Source organism: Ailuropoda melanoleuca, chromosome 12 (genome assembly GCF_002007445.2).
Source record: "Ailuropoda melanoleuca isolate Jingjing chromosome 12, ASM200744v2, whole genome shotgun sequence".
Taxonomy (NCBI): Eukaryota; Metazoa; Chordata; class Mammalia; order Carnivora; family Ursidae; genus Ailuropoda; species Ailuropoda melanoleuca.
The window spans coordinates 34,481,757-34,504,726 of record NC_048229.1 but is presented as its reverse complement, the minus strand read 5'-3'; the positions used below and the strand labels follow the sequence as shown (position 1 = coordinate 34,504,726).

Here is a 22,970-nt window from a genome sequence, read left to right as displayed (position 1 = left end):
AAAAGATTTCACACAACCTAACTTCACACCTGAAGGACCTAGAAAAGGAAGAACAAATTAAGTCCAAAGTTGAAAAAAGGAGAAAACAAAGATTAGTAACATGGGGGGGCGCCAGAGAGGGAGGGAGAATCAGATCCCGGCTGAGTATGGAACCTGAGGTGGGGCTTGATCCTAGGATCCTGAGAGCATGGCCTGAGCTGAAGGCAGATGCTTAACTGACTGAGCCACCCAGGTGCCCCTCAAGAAGATTTTTAAAAAAGATATTGTATAGGGTGGACCCTATTCTATACTACATTTTCTCCAATTCCCTGCCAATGCAAGAAAAAAAATCTTAAAGTGAAGGAAAAGCAGATAATTTTTCTCCTTCTGTTTTATATCCTGCTGGATGGTTACATCTCCTCCGTTTTGTTAATATTTTAAAAAATTTTTTAGAGAGAGTGCGTGAGCAGGGGGAGAGGGAGAGGAAGAGAGCCTTAAGCATACTCCACGCTGGGCTCAGGGCCTGATACCAAGACCCTGAGACCATGACCTGAGTCCTAACCAAGAGTCGGTCGCTCAGCCGACTGAGCCACCCAGGCGCCCCTGGTTGCATCTCCTTTTGAATGGGTTCTTGGTCACAGGTGAATCCAGGCCCATGTAATAGAGGCGGCTTGTTCAATGCAGCTCAGCGTGCTCCTTTTATGATCTCTATTGTTACCTAACACATAACAGCCTTTCTAATTATTTTCCTTTTGTTTTTCATACTTCCAACTATGTCATGTGTGAAAGGGAGCGAGAAAAAAAGGTAAGCCCAGTTCCACAGCACCCGACGGCTTATTTGGACTCCACCTGCTAATTCAAAAGAGAAATTTCAGGTAGGCGGGAAGCTCAGTCCTTCAGAGGATTCTGGGATGTGTAGTCCAGACGCTTTCTGGGATTGGGACACTTCCGCTCCAAGAAAGCGCAAAACTATTTGCTCCGCTGGAGAAGTGGGAGAGCATAATACAGTGCTCTGCATGTTCGGAGGCGTTTCGGCTACCGGAGGGCTAGAATGCGAAGCCCTCTCCTTTCGTGGACTCCGAGAAATTGGATTCAGGCCGTAGGTGTCCGAGCCGGCTTTCCGCCTCACGCGTGGGCGGGAGAGCGGCTCGGGTTCCTCTCGGGAATGCTGGGAAATGTAGTCCAGGAGCTCCGCGTAGCGGGAGGTATTTCCGCTGCGGGAGGTGAAGATCGCGGCCTTCGTTTCTCTCTGGGAGGTGAGTGATCTCCGGGACCCCGCGACCTCTTTTAAGTTTTTGGTCTGGTCGTGGGATCAACTGGGCTCTGGGTCACAGGGAGGAAAAGGCTCGGCCAGTGGCAGAGAGCGACGTTAAGGGACGGGGGTGGCCGCTTGCCTTCCCCTCGCCCGAGCGTCTGCGTTTGGAGCGGTTCGCGGGTCTCTGGCTTGGAGGCGGACCAGGCTCCACAGGGTTCGAGGGTCTCCGGGCTCCCCGCTGCCCAGCTCCCTTTCCCCTCACTTTCCACACGCTCTGTCACTTCCTAGAATTTAGTCTTTCTATGCCTCCGTTTCCTTTTCTGGAAATGGGGATATTACCTACCTTACACATTTCTCTTGAGAATTCAAGGTATATAGTACAAGTGAAATGTTGGGAGCAGTTCGGACGTGTGGCAGGGTGTTAGCTGTGACTATGAACACCATAATACTAATCAGAAAACTTACCTCCCCGGAAGCTTCCAAGTGCCGCTGGCTCCTCTTACCCAGGAAGGAAAGGAGGCTGTGCCCGGACTACTTCTGACTCGTTTTTTAGAAAGAGAGCGCCATCCACAAATATCTTCTGGGGTTTTTCCAGGGCCACAGACCAGACTGTAGTATCTCAGCCGCCTTTCTTGCCTTTCTTTCCGCTGTCCTAACTTCTGAAAGAGGGCTCCTGGCAGCAGAGCCCCACTGTGACCGTACTTAGCTTTCCTCTTCCTTTTCTGCCATGGTAGAAGGTATTTCATTCATTAGCAACTGTTAAATAATTGGGAAAATACGTAGAACATGTACAGGACATGAGTGATAGTCACAGTGGTTACACCTTGAGTGCTAAGCGTCGTCCTGAGGGCTTAATAAAAATTAACACATATAGTCTTCACAAAGCCCTATGAGGTGAATACTGTTACTGTCTCTATTTCACAGAGGAGCCTAAGTTAACTTATCCTGTGTCACACTGCTAGTGGGTGAAGTGGATTTGAATCCAGGGTGTGTGTTCCTTATGTATGTGGATATCCTTGGTCCCAAAGTTTGAAGTCCCAAATTGGAATTAGGAAACAAAATAGAAAAATAAGCTATATAAATATTTAACCATAGGAAACTGGCTGCCGGGGAGTCATTTGGGATCAAGTTATGGAGGTAGGTTGGAATTTTATTGTACCGTATTTTGAAAGCAGGATTCGTGAGTCTGGACTTTTTTATAAAATTTTGGAAGCATTCTCATTTAATTTTATTTCAGGCAATATTTGTAATGCATGTTCTCATTATGGAAGATATGCACACTCATTGTAGAGAATTCAGAAAATATAAAAATATATAAAGAAAAGCATTAAGAATAACTCCTAATACGAGTGTAGACAATTTTTTTAGCGTTTTAGTGCATTTCTGCTTAGTGGTTTTTAAATGTGTATTTATTTATTTTATGAAATTGTTATCCCAGTATTCATAATTACTCCCTTCACTCTGCTATGGAAGTTTCCAAGCATACCCAAAGTATAATGTAATGAACTCCTATGTAACAATCACCTTGAGTCAATCCTTGCTAATTTTGTTGCTTCTCTGCTCTCCACACACATATTTTTTTCCTCCTTGAGTATTTTAAAATATTTTATTATTTATTTTAGAGAGAGAACAAGGGGAGGAGCAGAGGGAGAGAGAGAGAATCTCCAGCAGACACTGGCTAAGTGCAGAGCCTGACACGGGAATCGATCCCAGGACCCTGAGATCATGACCTGAGCAGAAACCAAGAGTCGGACACTTAACTGACTGAGCCACCCAGGCGCCCCTCTCCTTGAGTATTTTAAAGCAAACCCAGATGTTGAGTCAGTGGGACTGAAAAACTATAACAAATTATTTATATATGAAGACCAACGGAAGGGAGATTGTATTAATACGTCAGGTCTGGTGTAACAAAATACCTTACACTGGGTGGCTTAAACAACAGAAATTTATTTTGTCACAGTTCTGGAGCTAAAAGTCAAAGATCAGGGTGTTGGCAGGTTTGGTTTCTTCTGAGGCCTCCCTCCTTGTCTTACAGATGACTGTGTCCTCACATGGACTTTCCTCTAAGTGCCTGCTTCTCCTGTCATTCTATGTGTCTAGATTACCTCTTACTAGGACATCAGTCAGATTGGTTTAGGGCCCACCCTAAAGAACTCATTTTAAGTTAATCACCTCTTTAAATGCCCTATCTTCAAAGATAATCACATTCTGAGGAGCTGGGGTTTAGAACTTCAACGTAAGAGTTTTAGGGGGGCATAAGTCAGTCCATCACAGAGATATTAACAGCAACTGTAAGGTTGTCACTCTTGGCAATGAGGAGAATGTTACTCATAGGAGAAAGTTAGAGTTGCAGTTAGGGAAGAAGATGGATTGTCTTTGCTCCTTTCGAGTTGCTCTTGCCACTAGCATGTAACTTTGATTTTTTTCCTCTCTCTTGTTGGCTGCAGGGACCACTGTTTCCCGGACCTCATCATATTCTTTTCAGAGTGCCTAGCAGCAACCTAGAGGTTGGCAGAGAAGAGTTACGCAGTGAGTAAGTGGACTCATGTAGCGATCCAAAGGGGAACCCAGCCTGGCATTAGGAAACAAAATAGAAGGATAATCTATATTCACATTCCTTGTCTTAGATCTCACTTGTGGTGGGCTGCACGAAATACACCAACTTTTTCAGAGTATTTGGAAGTTGATGTACCATTATGCATAATATGTCATGGTCTAAAACAAATTTTCTTAGAAACAAGGTGATGCTAATGTTTCATTTTTTGCTTATTGCACAGAGAGCATAATGGGGATGATTAGAATAGCTAACTTGTTGGGCACCTCTAACAACTTGGAGAAGTTCCAATGCTTTGTGTGTACTAACTCACTTATTTTTCATAACAATGCTATTATTCACCTTTTATTTTTTATTTATTTTTTTTAAAAGATTATTTATTTATTTATTTATTTATTTTTAAGATTTTTTATTTATTTATTCGACAGGGATAAAGACAGCCAGTGAGAGAGGGAACACAAGCAGGGGGAATGGGAGAGGAAGAAGCAGGCTCATAGCAGAAGAGCCTGATGTGGGGCTCGATCCCACAACGCCAGGATCACGCCCTGAGCCGAAGGCAGACGCTTAACCGCTGTGCCACCCGGGCGCCCCTATTTATTTATTTGACAGAGAGAGAGACAGCCAGCGAGAGAGGGAACACAAGCAGGGGGAGTGGGAGAGGAAGAAACAGGCTCCCAGCGGAGGAGCCTGATGTGGGGCTCGATCCCAGAACGCTGGGATCACGCCCTGAGCCGAAGGCAGACACTTAACGACTGAGCCACGCAGGTGCCCTTATTATTCACCTTTTAAAAATGAAGAGACAGGCAGAGACCATGGAATAAATGACCCGGTGGCACAGTCAGCAGGGGGCAGAACAGGATCGAACTTGAGCAGCTAGGTTTGACACCTAGCTCTAGCACTGACTGCATAACCTTGGCAAAGTATTTAACTTCTCTGTGCCTCAGTTTTCTTCCCTGTCCAAATAGGGCTCTCAGTACCGACCTCCTAAAGTTTTTTGTGTAGATTAAAAGAGATACACTATGTAAAGTGCATGCAATAGTGGCTGGCACGTTGTAAATCCTCCATGTATTACAGACTAAAGTCGTCTTTTTCCTATGATAGGTGGCTATGTGACATGAAAAAATGCAACACGTTATCGAAAGGGGAAAAGAGGATTTTAAGGTATTCTTTTCACCTGCCTGCTGTTTTCACTACTTCAATTCTGTCATTCGGTTGGACAAAAGTGAATAGTTTCTGTAATAGCCATTGGTTAAACTTAAAACTAACACTAATTTGCTGTCTTTTGAACCTAGAGAGTCCCTGGAGGATGGTTGTTTAGTCTCTGTTGCATTAAAAAGGTTCGGGTCGTCACTGTCCAATATGGTAGCCATCAGGTACATGTGATGATTGAGCACATATATGGTTAGTGCTCATCGGGATGTGCTGTAAGTGTAAGAAACACAATGGATTTCAAAGACTAGTATGAAAAAAGGGAATGTAAACTGTCTCAGTAATTCTTATGTTGGTTTCAGGTTGAGTTGGTAATATTTTGGATATATTGGGTTAAATAAAATATATTGTGAAGATTGAGCTCATTTGTTGCTGCTTCTAATTTTTAATGTGGCTACTAGAAACGTTTAAATTACATTATGGAACTTGCATCATTTCTGTTGAATGGCACTGGTCTTAATGGAAGCTCTGTTTTCACTCTGGGGATTTGCTTCCAGGGGCATTTACAAGTCGCTCTTGCTCCTGAGGCCTCCAAGGGCATCTTACAATGGAGAGAAGCAGGGAGTTGGGAATCAGGAGGCCTGAGTGCCAGGTCCAACCCCACGCTTGACTTTTTGGGTGTCCTTCAGCACTTCAGATAACCCCTTGAGAAGCAGAATAGAATAACACGGTGGTTCTCAAACTTTGGTCATCCCAAAATCACTTTAGGGAACTTGATAAGAAATAGAGAGACTATGAAGACCTAGGAGTTTTACTGTATCAGTGAGCCTGAGCTTTTGTGTTCTTTATTAGCTTTCCAGGTGATTCTGAGGCTGTTCTGATCACCTCTGTTCACCCTGTGTAGGAAGGAGAATCCTTGCTCTAAGTGGTGTGAGATGGCTGAATGCATGACACGTGACACTGGGCAGGTGTGACTGGCAGCATCTTACCCACACCCCGAGGGAGGAGGACACTACATGCTATGCAGGGCCATGTGGGGGTTGCACCCAGGAATAGTGTAAACTAGCAGGGGCTATGGCAGGTGGGTTTTGTAAGGACAAGAAAGGGCAGTGACCCTTGGTTCCCGAAGGAAGATGTGATTAGCTTGTCTGAATAATGTCATAGGCTGGCAGGGAGGTAAAGCCTGTTAGGTTGAAAACTGAGTAGGGTGCAGGTGGTCCATGTGGTAGGGCGAATTTTGTCAGGTCTTAAGTTATAAAGGTGGTCAGCTGGCAACATGGAGAAGTTCACACCACTGAGAAAGAAAGTTTTTTTTTTTTTTTAAGATTTTATTTATTTATTCGACAGAGATAGAGACAGCCAGCGAGAGAGGGAACACAAGCAGGGGGAGTGGGAGAGGAAGAAGCAGGCTCATAGCCGAAGAGCCCGATGTGGGGCTCGATCCCACAACGCCGGGATCACGCCCTGAGCCAAAGGCAGACGCTTAACCGCTGTGCCACCCAGGCGCCCCGAGAAAGAAAGTTTTTAACACTATGGTTCCCCTGAAATGAGAGGCATAGCCTGCTACACAGGACCACAAGAAGCCTGTCACAGTCAGAGTCAGGAAGCAGAGAGAGGAACTGGGATATACCTTTATGACTAGAGTGGCAGGAAGTAACTAGGTGGAGGCACCGTATTGGGTACTAGTGAAAAGAGGCAGGTTGGGTTCAGTGGTCAGGGGAATTATGACTCTCGAGTGCTCTCAGAAACCTGGCTTTGTTGACAGACTGGCTTTGTGATTCAGGAGACTCACGGAGAGGTTGGAATAACAGATGTCAAATAGTGTCGAATCTAAAACCCTGGTTTATATGTAGAGGAAGTAGCTGGGTGGGGAACCTTTCCCCCACGGTTGGGGCCGAATCTGGAGAGAGCAGAGGAACTCATGGCTAGGCCTTTGGGCCCTGGGAGGCTCAAAGATGTCTAGGCAGCACATGAAATTTCAGGCCTTACAATACAGATGTGCACAAGAGTTGACAACCACTGCATATAGGACAAGGGCTCGGGCCTGGGCGCCATATTGCCTGGACTCATTAGTGCCTGGTGCAGTGTCCTGACTGGACAATGAGATTGTGGCCTGGGGTAGCGGGAGGGGTGTAGAAATGCACTGATTCGATCAGTTGTGGATGAGGCCTGAACCTTTTTATTCCCCCCCCCCCCCGAAGTTCCCTTGTGAGTCTAATGTGCCATCCAAGTTGAGAACCATGATCCTAGTACATAAGGCTCTGGGTGAAAATCTTGACTCTTCTGTTGGCCACTGGTTGATCATGAACTGAGCTCCTTCTCTGTTTTCCGTTTTCTTTACCTGTAAAGTGGGAATTATTATTGTCTCAATCTCTAGACTTGTGAAGATCAAATAAGACAGTGCATGTACAGCATTCATGGAAATGATGCCATGGTGAGGTCTAAGTCAGTTGCTAGAACTTTCAGGTGCTGGAACTATTATTGAGAGTATTTTCTGAATAGCCTGGGTTTCCTTGTGGGTAAAATTAGATGCTTAGAGTTGCTTTTGGTATTCTTTCTGATCCCAACAAATCTTGATTCTAATCCCATTTTTAGAACCAGAGAGAAAGAGAAGATGGCAGTGTATTTACTTTCATTAATGTTTTTGCTCTCAGGCAATAGGGCAGTCTGTTGCGGTTACAAGAATATCTGAGAATATCCATCTGAGAATATCTGGAGGGTCGTTTTGACTGATGCGACTCACATAGTGCCCCAGAAACCAACAGCATCACCATCATCTGGGATATTGTTAAAAACGTAGGTTCTTAGTCTCCATCGTTGATCTTCTGATTTAGAATTTCTAGGCATGAGACACAGGTATCTGTACCTTTTCTGGGTCCCCGGTTGATTCATAGAACATTTAAAATTTGAGAAGCACTTGTAGAACAGACTTGTGGCTTTTTAACAGGAAATATTTTCTGTTTCTCTCTGGCTGAATTCCACATCCTTCCGATACCAGATACCTGCCTGACGCTTTCTCCCTTGGTTCAGGTCTCTCTGTTCAAATGTGAGAGAAGCCTCCATGACCAAAACTTATTCTGCAACAGCCCCTCCTTCCATTTCTTCTAATCTCTTTACCCTGCCTTATTGTTATTTTTTTATTTTATTTTATTTTTTTTAGAGAGAGAGTGCAGGAGCGGAGGGGCAGAGGGAAAGGGAGAGAGAGAATACCAAGCAGGCTGTATCCCCAGCCCAACATGGGCCTTGTTCTCATGACCCTGAGATCATGACCTGAACTGAAATCAAGTTGGATGCTTAACCGACTGAGCCAGGCAGGCACCCTGACCCTGCCTTATTGTTCTTAAAAGTACCTCTTACTGTATTATCAGTTTGCTATTATCCTTGTCCCCCATTATAATATCGGCTGCATGAGATCACGGTCCTTGCCTGCTTCATTCACTGCTATGTCTCTCATGTCTCGGATCCTTGGCTGCCATCGAGTAGGCTCCTGATAATTACATGTCGAATGAATGACTCAGGAGATAAATAACAAGGCCCTGATCTACATGATGAATCTGTTAGCTCTTCATTACAGCAGGCATTCTGCAAGTCCTTGTTGAGTTCCTACCAAGTGCTTACAGAAACTGTCCTCTTTAGTCTTGCTGCTTAAAAAAAATTTTTTTTTCATTACGTTTTTGACATTTTAATTACAATATGTCTTGGTGTGGATCTGCTTTTGTTGATTTTGTTGGGGGCTCTCTGTGCTTCCTAGATCTGGATGTCTGTTTCCTTCCCAGATTAGGGAAGTTTTCAGCTATTATTTCTTCAGATAACTTTTCTGCCCCCCTTTCTCTCTTCTTCTGAGATCTCTACAATATGAATGTAATTATGTTTGATGGAGTCACTGAGTTCCCTAAGTCTATTCTTGGTTTGCAGAATTCTTTTTTCTCTTGTTCAGCTTGATTACTTTCTATTACTGTGTCTTCCAGGTCATTAATTTGTTCCCCTGCTTCTTCCAGCCTGCTGTTCATTCCATTGAGTGTGTTTCTCATTTCTTTTATTGAGCCCTTTTTCTCTGTTATTCTTTTATCTCTCTGTTAATGGTCTTACTGATGTCCTCCACTCTTCTCAGCTCGAGTATCTTTGTGGCCATTACTCTAAGTTCTCTATCAGGCATGTTAGATCTGTTTCACTGAGATCTCTGGCCGTGGCCTTGTCCTTTTTTTTTCATTTGGGACAAATTCCTCTGTCTTCTCATTTTGCCTGCTTCTCTTGTGTTTGGAAAGTCAGCGACATCTCCTTTTCTGGAGGGTAAAGCCTTGTGAAGAAGAGGTCCTGTAGTGTCCCGCCATGTCATGTCCTCTGTTCCTCACCACCTGGGGCTTTAGGGAGTGTCTCCTATGTGTGCAGTGTGTGCTCTGCTTGTTGTAAGCAGTATCAGTGCTGCGCGGGTTCCTGCAGGTGACTCTGTGTGCTGAGGGGTGGGGGAGGGCAGTGGCACCTGCCGGTTCTTTGTTCCAGGAGGGTCTCTCCATGAATGCTGCCTCTCTGGAACACACTCCCAAGATGAGCAGATAACTGTGTGCCCCGGGCGCACTTCAGATCACTGCTTCCACACTCAGTGTCCACAGGCGGTTTGCCCTGCCTTCTCTCCAAGAACAGCCCCAGTGTCTCCAGACTCCGCCTGAGCCAGGCCCACTGACCTTTAAAACTACAGGCTTTCAGCCCTGTTGGTTGCAAGAACTCACGAAATGTGGCCCCTCTTGCTTTCCGAGCCCGTGGCTACAGGGATTCGTTTTCCCCCTGTGCTCCCTGTGTGTTAATCTGTCTCTCATACTTCTCCACAAGCCAGCTCCTTCTTCACCACTGAGGCCACGATCTGTTTCTCTCCCAAACCAAAGCTCCACACTTCCTGACTTCTTCAGTGGGGCCTCTTCTCAACCTTTACTTGTGGAGTTGGTTCTGTCCCGATTTCTGTCTATTCAGGTCGTATTCAGGTCGATTTCTGGGGTAGTTAGGATGATTGCATAGTTATCCAGTTGTATTCATGGGAGGAGTCAAGCTCAGGGTCCTCCTACTCTTGCCACCATCTTCCCCATTCTCCAAGAAGGAAGTGATTCTTGATGTCACCCTCCTAACAGTCCTGTCTGACCCCAGCCACTTCCCTCTCAAATCTCTGCTGAGAGAGTAATGTGTTTCCAAGACAAGAGGGATTTTTTTTTTTTTTTGGGCCGGAAAAGGGCTTTTTTATTTATTTATTTATTTATTTATTTATTTATTTATTTATTTATTTATTTTTCATTATGTTATGTTAGTCACCATACAGTACATCATTGGTTTTTGATGTAGTGTTCCATGATTCATTGTTTGCGTATAACACCCAGTGCTCCATGCAATACTTGCCAATCACCGGGGTAACTCATCCCCCCCAGCCCTCAATTTGTTTCCCTGAGTCCATAGTCTCTCACGGTTCATCTCCCCCCTCTGGTTTCCCCCCCTTCATTTTCCCTTCTGTTTCCTAATATCCTCCACACTGTTCCTTATATTCCACATGTAAACGAAACCACATGATAATTGTCTTTCTCTGCTTGACTTATTTCACTTAGCATAATCCCTTCCAGTTCTATCCATGTCACTGCAAATGATGGGTATTCATCCTTTCTGATGGCTGAGTAATATTCCATGGTGTATATGGACCACATCCTCTTCATCCATTCATCTACTGAAGGGCATCTCCGCGCCTTCCACACCAGTTAGAATGGCAAAAATTAACAAGACAGGAAACAAAAGGGATCTTCTCACCCTCCCTTCCTCAAGCCCTTTGCTGTTTTCCTGCTGACTTGCAGATAAAACTGGGACTCAAACGTCACTGCAAATGATGGGTATTCATCCTTTCTGATGGCTGAGTAATATTCCATGGTGTATATGGACCACATCCTCTTCATCCATTCATCTACTGAAGGGCATCTCCGCGCCTTCCACACCAGTTAGAATGGCAAAAATTAACAAGACAGGAAACAAAAGGGATCTTCTCACCCCCTTCCTCAAGCCCTTTGCAGTTTTCCTGTTGACTTGCAGATAAAACTGGGACTCAAACGTCACCATAGGTTGAATCCTGCCCACCTGCTTATCTGTTCCTGCCTCTTGTTTGTACTCACTCCCCTGAGAGCATTCATTCTCTTGAGATTTTCCAGTGATTCTGCTTCTCTTGGGCTAGTAGAACTCAGTCATCCCCCACAGCTCAGCTAAAGCCACGTTTACATAGAAGCTGCCCAGGGGACCCAGAGGACCCCATGCCCTACTTGGGCACGTAGCAGCTTGTAATCACCAGACTGTGAGCAAGTTGGGCCTGGGTAATTGTATCTCTTTCTCTCTTTAAAAAAAATTTTTTTTTAATTTATTTGAGAGAGCAAGAGCTTGAGAGAGCATGAACAGGGTGAGGGGCAGAGGGAGAGGGAGAAGCAGACTCCTGATTGAGCAGAGAGCCCAATGTGGGGCTCGATCCTGGGACTCCCGGGATCATGACCTGAGTCGAAGACAGGTGGTTAACCCACTGAGCCACCCAGGTGCCCCAGTTGTATCTCTTTTAATGAGATTTCCATAAGTATTCAATGAATTAATAAACTCATATATTTAATGAAGAATTTATAAGTTAGCCTGCTATTGCTAATTATGTAGGCAGTGAGCAGTTGTTGTTCTGAATATTTTGATGGACACGTTGTGTGGATTTTGTAACAGGAGTCCATGTAGGCACTGACTTGGAAAAGCAAAAATCACCTTCCTGAGATGGTAGTTTTAAAAATCCAGAGGCTCTTCTCTCTTTCCTCCTCCCCCGGCCCGTCTCCTGGGGGAGAGTACTTGCGCTGTCTCTCTCTCTCTCTCTCTCTCTCAAATAAATAAATCTTTAAAAAAGAAAAGGGGGCACCTGGGTGGCTCAGTCGGTTAAGTGTCCAACTCTTGATTTTGGCTCAGGGTCCTGGGATTGAACCCCACTTTGGGCTTGGTGTGGAGTCTGCTTGGGATTCTCTCTCTCCTTCTCCCTCTCTGCCTCCTCCCACCTGTGCTCTGTATCTCTCTCAAAAATAAATAAATAAAATCTTAGGTAAAAAAAAAAAAATCCAGAGGCTCTTTTCCTTCCAAAGATGACCTTGATCTTGCAAATATTGTGAAAGACTTGGAGGTAAAGCTTGGAAATAAAACCCCTGCTCTCCAAATCCTCCCACCTGGGATCATACTCAAAATTTTACAGCTCAGGGGTGCCTGGTGGCTCAGTCGATTAAGTCCAACTCTAGATTTCGGCTCAGGTCATGATCTCAGGGTTGTGAGATGGAGCCCTGGGTCAGGCTCCGTGCTTTGAGTAGAGCCTGCTTAAGAGTCTCTCCCTTTCCCCTCTGCCCCTCCACCCTCCTCTCTCTCCCTCCCTCTCTAAAAAATAAATTTTTTTTACAACTCAAAGAAATCTTCGACCAACTAGTCTGCTCTTCCCACATGCCTCTGCCTGGTGGTAGGTTCATTCATCAAGACACTGCCACTTACTGCTGAGTGTCTCTTGAGCAGTTTCTGTCACAAGCACTGTCTCAGATGCTTGAGATGTAAAGCTGAGTATGTGTTCCTTACAAGATCGATTTACCAATTATCCCCCTTCCCCTGAAGGTGAATGAAAGCTCCCCCTGCAGAACACTGTTGCTGAGCTGAAGTTGTTGGACAAATAGAGTCAGAACAAAATGAATCACAGATCCCAAAAGTGTATTTCTGCCAAGACTAGGAAGTTTTCCATTGCCCTTTTCTATACTAGAGTTCTTGTATCTAAAGATGGAGGAATAACTAGTAGTCATTAACTAATAAGTAATAAATTAACCAACAATTAACCAATAATAATCTCTTAACCTGAGTATTGTATGTTCAGTTTCCACTCTCCGCAGAATCAGAATCCTACCCTGAGAGTGACAAGGAGAACTTGTTCTCAGGCCACCAGTGGGGTTGGGCGGGTCGTTCGCTGCCCAGGGGCGCTCGGCTGGAAGGGGCTTGGTCTCTGGAATCCAGCCCATGCTCTGCTTGTCAGGAAGTGCACAGCTGCAGCCTTCCTGAGGAAGGGGTTCCTTGGCTGTTCCATGTAAAGCAGCCATACGAGTAACTTGTATTGAATATTTAAGCTGCCATACGCTGTTCCAGACATCTGACGTATAGTCACTTAGACCTACTACCCTCCCCTGAGGTTGGTAATGTTATTGTTGTCATTATTATTATCTCTAAAACTGGAGATAATAATAATTTTAGCTTGGGCTTTGAGATGCGAAGGATTAGCAAGTTGGGGATGCCAGTATTCACACTGGTGGTCTGATTCCAGAGCCTGTGCCCTTCACAGCGCTGTTCTCTTCTCCCTCCAGCAGATCCTTTGGCTTCAGAGCCCTGTCCGTGTTTTCGTGTCTGTCACCCCTAGCTCTCAGCCCTCGTTTCTCTCTCTGTGAGATCCTTGAGTCCCATTTGTGTACTTTGGTCTTCAGAAGCAGCAGAGAAGCAAGATCTAGAATATCGGTTCTAGTGTGAGAGCTGGATTCCAGTTCTGCCCATGCGTCGTGACCTCATCAAGACTCAGCTTCTTCATCGGTTAAATAGGAGACATAGTCCTCGTTGTCATTGATTGAGAACTTCCTAAAATGCCAGGTACAGTACCAGGGGCACTGCATGGATTAGCTCATTTATTCCCCCCCACAATAATCCTCGGACTGCAATTCTGTTTTTATCTCCCTTGTTACAGCAGAGGATGGGCACAGAGGTGTAGGCGATTGGACCAAAGTCACACGACCTGTGGGATAGTAGCTTCGTCCCAGGTACGTGGGCGGTACCTTCATGAAACTAGTGTGTACTGGGTGCTTCGTAAGGTCCCTGACATGTACTCGGTGCTCAGTTAATGCCACCCGTTGGTGTTTTTGTTGTTTTTAATCATTTGCTATGATTGCTGTGGCTTGTTAGTTTGAATGACATAATGACAATAATTACCTAATCTATGGGTAAATAAATCTTCCAGGGTCACAGGTTTTCATTAATTTTTCTTCATCTTCATCAAGAGTCTTTTCAAGGCCCTGCTGTTAACAGAGTAGGTTTGGCAAGTTCTCATACCTTTTAACAAACAGTCATCTGTAAGGAAACCAGAAAAGCCCCCAGTTGTCCTTATAGTCAAATTCACAGAGAGAGAAAGTAGAGTAGTGGTTACTGAAGGCTGAGGGGAGGGGTGATGGGGAGCTGTTGTCTTATGGGTACAGAGTTTTAGTTGGAGATGGTGAAAAAGTTCTGGAGATGGATGGTGGTGATGATTGCACAGCAATAGGAGTGGACTTAATGAACTGTACGCTTAAAAATGGTTAAAAGGGTAAAGTTTATGTTATGTTCATTTTACACAGGAAAACAAGTCATCCATGTAATCTTAAATGTATTGCAAAGACATCCTGTTAAGTATGACAGATGAGAGACTATATTTCAAGGGTTAAATGTGATTTTCATACGACAGAGCGACAGCCTCTAAAAGCTCCATTGATAGAAACTAGTAATGAGGACAGTTTTCATGTTAGTGAATATTATCTACTTTTCTATAGCTACTAAGAAATAAGATACCCTGAAAGTGTTCCGTATGCTTTGTGCCTGCTGATTTAATTCTTAAAACAATCCTATGAAATAGGGCATTGTGAATCCCTCCATTTTTGCAGGTGAAAGAATTGAGGCACGGAGACATTAATAACTTGTCGAAGATTTCACGGCTGATAAGTAGCAGTACCACAGACCTAAAACATTTGGTCCCAGCGATTATTCTCTCAGCCTGGTACTTTACTCTCGACGTCCACGGTCCCTAGAACCAGATTCATACCCTAAAAGCAACAAGGAGAACTTGTGTCAGGGGCACCATGTATGGTTGGGCAGGTTGTTCACTGTGCTGGGGCTCTCGGCTGAAGGGGTCAGTGGTCTCAGGAATCCAGTCCACGCTGTGCTCATCAAACCCCCTGAAGAAGGGGCACCATTGCTATTTGGTGTAAAACATGAAATATGATTAGCGACTCTACGTTAGCCGTATCGGTTAAAAGCACAGTCTTGGCCAGACTCTGATGGCTTTTTTTTTTTTTCTCCTTCCCCTTTTGTGCCTTCTCAGAACTCAGCCCTTCTCTAGAAGGACGAGGACAAAATGACCAAGTTCAAGGTCAGTTGGGCTTCCTTTCTAGATTTTAAACCATTGTCTCATTTCTCAGTGATTAGATGCATTCTTGAAAACAATGAAAAGAATAACAGGCCTTTCAAAACCTCTTCTGTGCCAGAGGACCACTGCTTTGTATTTTAGTGTAGATTGAGGTCGCATGTGCTTGGTGTTGTAGGAGGCTGTGACGTTCAAGGACGTGGCGGTGGTCTTCACGGAGGAGGAGCTGGGGCTGCTGGACCCCGCCCAAAGGAAGCTGTACGGAGATGTGATGCTGGAGAACTTCAGGAACCTGATTTCTGTGGGTGAGGACAGGCGCCCTGTGGACTTGAGCCCCCTGCGGTGTTTATTGTATCCTTGGTTGTGGGGGGCTTTGGAGCTCTTGCACTGGTTGGCTGGCATTTTTCTGGTCTTTCTCCTCTTGTCACAGTATGTTTTGTAAATGAGCCATAAATTGATACAATGACTGCTGTGTAGACATTTTTGGCCAAGTTGTGGTCATCTCTGATGAGTGGGTCATGACACACATTTAGGGCATCGTACCAGCATTTTTTTCTTTTTTTTTTCAGAGAGAGAGTGAGAGCGCATGTGTGCATGCACAAATGAGGAAAGGAGCAGAGGGAGAGGGAGAGAGAGAATCCCAAGCAGGCTCCACGCCCAGCACACAGCCCGATGCAGGGCTCGATCTCATGACCCTGAGATCATGACCTGAGCTGAAATCAAGAGTTGAATGCTTAATTGATTGAGCCACCCTGGCGCCCCTGGTACCGGCATTTTTAATGAAATAAAACAGGGTAGAAACTAATCGGAGCCCTTGGCAATAACTGCACATTGTTGCAAAAACTACAGCCTGTTGCTGAAAATTGTGTGAGAAATGGTGGAAAGAGTCTGAAGAAAGCAGACCTTTTTTTCCCAGTAATTTACACTCAATGACTACATAGCCTGGATTTTTGCATCAAATGTAGTCCTCTGATGGTCATAATTAGCAGTTTGGAAATCACTAATTTTGATGTCCTAAAGATGATATGGTGAGAACCATATTTTTAATAGTTTAGAAATTTTAGTAATTTTTAGTAATTCTGAATGTTTACCCTTGTCTTTTGACAGGGCGTCAGCCCTTGACCCCAGATGTAATACTCCAGTTTGAGAGGGGAGAAAAGTTTCGGATGATAAAGACAGCAACCCAGGGCCACAGCCCCTCAGGTGAGAGCCGTGCGGCTGAGTCGGCCATGCTTCCTGTCACCTCCACAACAGCGCCTGGCCTGTGAATTCTACAGCAGTTTTTCCCGCTCTCCCTCCCCTCCTTTGCTCTTTTACAGTCATTCTCTACTCCAAGTGGTTCTTCTGTACGTTTGTCAGATCTTGTCCTCTGCTTGAATCTCTGGTAGCTTCTTAATCTGATTCAGAGTAAAAGCCGAGTGCTTAAAGTGGCTTCTGATGTCCCAGCTGCCTGCTCCTCACTCTTCCCCCATCCTTCCGCACATGTGACCTGTCACTTGCCCCCATGTCAGTCTCTTCTATCCAGTTTTGCCGTTCTGCTCTGCCACCCATGGCCCTGCCTCATCACCCTCTCTCTACTTGTTCTTCCTTCTGTCAGGAGCGCCCTTTCTCTCTGTCATCCTCTTGACGCCTCCTCACTTCACTGAGGTCTCGTCTCACATCAAAACATCATAAGAAAGACCTCCCGTGACCACTCTGTCCATGACCCCTTCTTGCCCCATTCTCCTTTCCCTTACCCTGTCCAATTTGGTGTCTAGGCATTCATTACCACTCACCATATTAACATATATTTTTGCTTACCTCCCTATATTCCCACTAGAATATAATTATCAGGAGGGAAGAAAGTCTGTTTTCTTTATTGCTATATCTTCAGTGTATAGAACAGACTTGGTCGAGGACAGACATGCTATAAATACTTGTTGGATGAATAAATGAGATAATAATGGTTTACATGGACTTTTTTTCATTCATTGTGGACATACTAAATGGGTGGTAAACAGAAACGTGTGATGAAGGCATAGTCTAGAACTGCACCCCCTCCCCATGATTATCTAATCTAATCCTAATTTATTAGGTGCTTTTGGATAAATGTAGATATGTATATGTAAACCACATCTAGAGGTGCCGGGTGGCTCAGTTGGTTAAGTATCCGACTCTTGATTTCTGCTCAGGTCGTGATCTCAGGGCTGTGAGATTGAGCCCCATGTCATGCTCCTCACTGAACATGGACCCTGCTTAAGATTCTTTCTCTCCCTCTGCCCCACCCCCCCACTGGCTCTCTCACACATTCTCTCTTTCTCTCAAAAAACAATCCCCCACATCTAATGACAGCTTAATTTTGCACTTGTAACCAAGTTGAATATCCTTTTCCCTCTGTGGCTTTTCTGTAGTCTTTAGTGAATCATACTGTCAACTTTTTAGAATGAAGATTCTGATAGCCGCTTTTTTAGGCAGGTCTCCTATTAAAGAAAATAAATACACTTTGTCAAGAAAGAAAAATTCTCAGGTAATAACTAGCTTTCAAGTTAGTCTTTCCCTTTGAAGATTTTCCTCACGGCAGCCACCCACCTCTTCCAAAGAGTATCTTCCAAACAGTGTCATCTACCGTCATCTCTCTGTGTGTATAGTTCCAGCAGGCATTTTATCCAAAGCGCCTCTAATGTTGTCCTGTTCTGTTAATGCTTGTCATTAGCCACTAAACTTAATTTCAGACTCAGTGGAGTCCCAGCCTGTAACTTGGAACACTGGCGTTGTCCATACAAGAACATGTTTCTATATCCATCAGTTTGGCAGCCTGCTTTCAGAGACATTATTCCTGAGGCTCTAAATATTGACTCCTATGTGAAAAAGGAAAAATTTTATACACAGAGTACAAAAATTTCAGAGGTAGTCAATCCATAGGCCCCATGGCCACTTTTATACCTTACGCTTTTTCCCCCCCTTTTCCCTTTCAAGTGATTCTTGGCAGGATTTTGTGATCAGCATAATTTTCATATCAGCAACATCCACCAAGGTTAGCCCAGCATCTGGTGAAGCCTTTCAACTTCCCAGCAGAATTGCTGTTTCCAGTCCCCAGTACTGTTCTGGATAACTTACTTGAAAAAGCTCTTTTACTTTTGTACCTAAACTCTAACAAAGCAGTCAAACGGACTTATGTATCTGTTCAACATGTATTTATCAAACACTGTCAGATAGTGTTCTGGGAGCGGTGATAAAGCAGTGAACGATATAAATGCTTGTCCTTGTGGGTACTGCATTCAGGTGGGAGAAGGCATAAAACAAAAAGATAAAGGACATGTATGTATATAGTACGTCAGATGTAATACGTGCTGTGTAAAAACAAAACAGGGTAAGGCGAATGCCAGGCAGATGGTCAGGAGTGTCAAGGGGTAGGGAGAATTTACTGCTGGATATTGGATGGGAAAAGAGGCCTCCTGATAAAGTGTTATTTGAAGAGAGATCTGAAAAGAAGCAGGTAGCAAGCTGTATATCTCATTGGTGGAACAGCGTTCCGAGGAGAACACAACTCTTCCTGACCAGTATTAACTTGGAGAATCTGTACCATGCCCTATTCATTTCCTCCTTACAAGTTCTTGCTCTGGTATAAAAGATTAGCTTCTGGGGCGCCTGGGTGGCTCAGTCGTTAAGTGTCTGCCTTCGGCTCAGGGCGTGATCCCAGGGTCCTGGGATCAAGCCCCGCATTGGGATCCTCTGCTGGGAGCCTGCTTCTTCCTCTCCCATTCCCCGTGGTTGTGTTCCCTCTCTCACTGGCTCTCTGTCAAATTAAAAAAAAAAAAAATAGCTTCTGATTTTTCACTCTTCTTTTTCCCCCTGGAGGTGATAGGAACTTTATTGCTATGAGGTTTTGGAATAATGTATTGTACTGTAAACCTCTTCCTCCATTGCCATCCTGAAGCATGTTTCCCAGCAGGAGGTGAAAGACCACTCTCTGCTTATACTCTGAACTTTATTTTATTTTATTTTATTTTTTAAGATTTTATTTATTTATTCGACAGAGATAGAGACAGCCAGCGAGAGAGGGAACACAAGCAGGGGGAGTGGGAGAGGAAGAAGCAGGCTCATAGCCGAAGAGCCTGATGTGGGGCTCGATCCCATAATGCTGAGATCACGCCCTGAGCCGAAGGCAGACGCTTAACCGCTGTGCCACCCAGGCGCCCCTATACTCTGAACTTTAAGCCATTAGGAGATGTGTTCTCCCAAACATGTGTCTTTCCAACCAACCCAGTGCTTCAAGGCTTCTAACATGGAATAAACTTCCAGTGAAATAATTTCAAGCAGAGGTTTTCACCATTGCCTGGGGACATCTTCTGATAATCTGTCTTTAAGGGTCTTAACTAGACATTCTGAGCATTTGGTCCGATGTGCGTGCAATAGGCAGAATTATGTGGAAACTATTTATCAGACGCGTGCTGTAGCAAAGAAGACAAGGCTTTTTTTTTTTTTTTTTTAAGTTTATTTATTTATTTGACAGAGACAGCCAGCAAGAGAGGGAACACAAGCAGGGGGAGTGGGAGAGGAAGAAGCAGCCCCCCACGCGGAGGAGCCTGATGTGGGGCTCGATCCCAGAATGCCGGGATCACCCCCTGAGCCAAAGGCAGACACTTAATGACTGCACCACCCAGGCGCCCCAGAAGACAAGGCTTTTAGTAAGGTGCAGCTTCATCTGTGTAAAGACTCCCTAGGAAGTATTTTTCTTGATCTGTAGCCACCAAATTTCTAACCTGTTTCTCACATGTAAAACTTAATACGATTTTAAATGGATCTCATTCATGTTTAGTGAATGGGAAGCTTGATGGACTGCCTCTTCGTTTTTGATGATAAAGAAAAATGGAACCTTCACCTGGTTCAAGATAAACCTTAGGGTGTGGGCCTAAGTTTATAGCCTTGACATCTCCGAACAAAGTGTTTACATGCCTCATCTCTAAATTCTCTTTATTCTTTTAGGAGACAAGAATCTAAATGACCTGGAGACTCTTCAGGAAATTGGATTAAAGTACCTGCCACATGAAGAACTGTTCTGTTCGCAAATTTGGCAACAGGTTACAAAGGAGTTAACCCAGTGCCAAGATTCCGTGGTCAGTATTCAAGGAACTGGCTCTCAGTTGGAAAAACGAGGTGATGCACTCTATAAAGATGAGGAGATTGGTAAAGGCTTTAATCAGAGTTCACATCTTCAAGTTCACCACAGAGACCACACGGGAGGAAAACCCTGCCTGGGGGAGGAGCGTGAGAAAGGTTTCATTCAGCGCTGTCGTCTTCAGACTAACCAGACAGCCCACGTAGGAGAGAAGCCCTATAAATGTGAAAAATGTGAAAACACCTTCCGTCGGCTTTCAAGCCTTCAAGCCCATCAGAGGGTCCATAGCAGAGAGAAATCAGACAAGTATGATACATCATGTGAGGGTTTCAGACAGAGGTCATGTCTTCACCATCATCAGAGAGTTCCCACTGGAGAGAATCCACGCAAATACGAGGAGTGTGGGAAGAACTTCAGGAAAAGCTCACGTTGTCATGCTCCTCTAATAGTCCACACAGTAGAGAAACCTTATAAATGTGAGGAGTGTGGGCTGAGCTTCAGTCAGAGCTCATATCTTCAAGTCCACCAGAGAATCCACGTGGGAAAGAAGCCTTATAGATGTGAAGAGTGTGGGAAGGGCTTCAGTTGGCGTTCGCGACTACAGGCTCATCAGCGAATCCACACTGGAGAGAAACCATACAAATGTGAGGCGTGTGGCAAGGGCTTTAGTTACAGCTCACACCTTAACATTCATTGTAGAATCCACACAGGAGAGAAACCGTATAAATGTGAAGAGTGTGGGAAAGGCTTCAGTGTAGGTTCACACCTTCAGGCCCATCAGGTAAGCCACACTGGAGAGAAACCTTACAAATGTGAGGAGTGTGGGAAGGGCTTCTGTCGGGCTTCAAATCTTCTGGACCATCAGAGAGGCCATACTGGTGAGAAACCGTATCAGTGTGATGCGTGTGGAAAGGGCTTCAGTCGTAGCTCAGATTTTAACATTCATTTTAGAGTCCACACAGGAGAGAAACCCTATAAATGTGAGGAATGTGGGAAAGGCTTCAGTCAGGCCTCAAATCTTCTGGCTCATCAAAGAGGCCACACTGGAGAAAAACCATACAAATGTGGAACATGTGGGAAAGGCTTCAGCCGGAGTTCAGATCTTAACGTTCATTGTAGAATCCACACTGGAGAGAAACCGTATAAATGCGAGAAGTGTGGTAAGGCCTTCAGTCAGTTCTCCAGTCTTCAAGTGCATCAAAGAGTCCACACAGGAGAGAAACCGTATCAGTGTGCAGAGTGTGGGAAGGGCTTCAGTGTGGGTTCACAGCTTCAAGCCCACCAGAGGTGCCATACTGGGGAGAAACCATACCAGTGTGAGGAGTGTGGGAAAGGATTCTGTCGGGCGTCAAATTTTCTGGCTCATCGTGGAGTCCACACAGGAGAGAAGCCATACCGGTGTGATGTGTGTGGTAAGCGCTTCAGACAGAGATCCTATCTTCAAGCCCACCAGAGGGTCCACACTGGAGAGAAACCGTACAAATGTGAGGAGTGTGGTAAGGTCTTCAGTTGGAGCTCATACCTTCAAGCCCATCAGAGGGTCCACACTGGAGAAAAACCATATAAATGTGAGGAGTGTGGGAAGGGCTTCAGTTGGAGCTCAAGTCTTATAATTCATCAGCGAGTGCATGCTGATGATGAGGGTGATAAAGACTTGCCCTCCCCGGAGAATTCACACAGGAAAGAAGCTCCATAAAATTATATGTTTTAATACCTCAAGTGGGTGCTGAAATAGTCCAATTATCAGACCTGTCCTAGAAGACAAAGCGTGTTTATAAATAAAGAGTATTTAGCCAGGGCTTGACATGTCACAGTGGCTGGGTGACCACACAGCAGAGAAGTCTCATGAGGGTGGCGACATAAGACTTCATTCAGAACTTTCACATTTAGCAGATATTACACAGAAGAGAGGTTTAGGAAGGATGAATCTGATCTGAAATTACCCGAAGGGCTGAGTTGGAAGTGCCAGAATCTCTTCCACGAGAATATAAGCTCCAAGAGAGTAGGGATTTGTCGACTGCCAAATCTATTCAGTCTTTTCAGTGCCTAACACGTGGTAGGTGTTCAGTAATGTTAAATGAGTGAAAAGGAGAATGGTCATATATGAAATTTTTATTCAGTTCTCTACAAATTTCTATGGAATGTATTTAGAAGAGGGATTCTTTTTTTTTTAAATTTTTATTATGTTAGTGACCATACAGTACATCATTAGTTTTTGATGTCGTGTTCCATGATTCATTACTTGCGTATAACACCCAGTGCTCCATGCAATACGTGCCCTTTTTAATACCCATCACTGGCCTATCCCAATCCCCCACCCCTCTCCCCTCTGAAGCCCTCAGTTTGTTTCCCAGAGTCCATAGTCTCTCGTGGTTCATTCCCCCTTCTGTTTACCTGCCTTCATTCTCCCTTCCTTCTCCTACCGATCTCCATGCTATCTTTATGTTCCATAAATGAGTGAAACCATCTGATAATTGTCTTTCTCTGCTTGACTTATTTCACTTAGCATAATCTCCTCCAGGCCTGTCCATGTTGCTGCAAATGTTGGGTAATCATTCTTTCTGATGGCTGAGTAATATTCCATTGTATATATGGACCACATTAGAAGAGGAATTCTGCAAGGCTTGGAGGACATTTAAGTTAGATACATGGGCTCATTTTCCCAACCCCGCAGGTCCTGTGAACTAGTGTTTATCAACCTGCCAGTGGGTTCAAAAATCACTTCAGTGGGTTGTGACCAGCACTTTTATATGCTAATACTTTATTGAGGTAT

The 22,970-nt window shown here is 44.6% G+C and overlaps 1 protein-coding gene across 14 annotated transcripts; it reads left to right on the top strand.

Annotated features, from left to right (window-relative positions):
- Nucleotides 1–806: 806 nt before the first annotated feature.
- LOC105242269 (zinc finger protein 45) lies at nt 807–22,476 on the top strand. 14 transcript variants are annotated; one of them, XM_034639247.1, is made up of 10 exons: nt 814–1,235; nt 3,682–3,767; nt 4,890–4,949; nt 7,592–7,733; nt 13,421–13,580; nt 13,675–13,747; nt 15,058–15,105; nt 15,278–15,404; nt 16,207–16,302; nt 20,065–22,476. In XM_034639247.1, exons 7-10 carry the CDS (start codon nt 15,091–15,093, stop codon nt 21,891–21,893), a joined length of 2,067 nt encoding a protein of 688 aa, XP_034495138.1. In that variant the 5' UTR covers nt 814–1,235; nt 3,682–3,767; nt 4,890–4,949; nt 7,592–7,733; nt 13,421–13,580; nt 13,675–13,747; nt 15,058–15,090; the 3' UTR covers nt 21,894–22,476. The 14 variants fall into 14 exon arrangements, with proteins under 14 accessions (XP_034495148.1, XP_034495146.1, XP_034495144.1 ...); XM_019810395.2 differs by lacking the exon at nt 7,592–7,733 and having other exon boundaries at nt 3,682–3,763; XM_034639249.1 differs by lacking the exon at nt 4,890–4,949.
- Nucleotides 22,477–22,970: the final 494 nt, after the last annotated feature.

What these genes read in the sequence shown, in the direction of transcription:
- LOC105242269 (XM_034639254.1), top strand. An exon ending in CAGGAACCTGATTTCTGTGG is followed by an intron (nt 15,405 to 16,206) that starts GTGAGGACAGGC and finishes GTCTTTTGACAG; the next exon opens with GGCGTCAGCCCTTGACCCCA. An exon ending in CCAGGGCCACAGCCCCTCAG is followed by an intron (nt 16,303 to 20,064) that starts GTGAGAGCCGTG and finishes TTATTCTTTTAG; the next exon opens with GAGACAAGAATCTAAATGAC.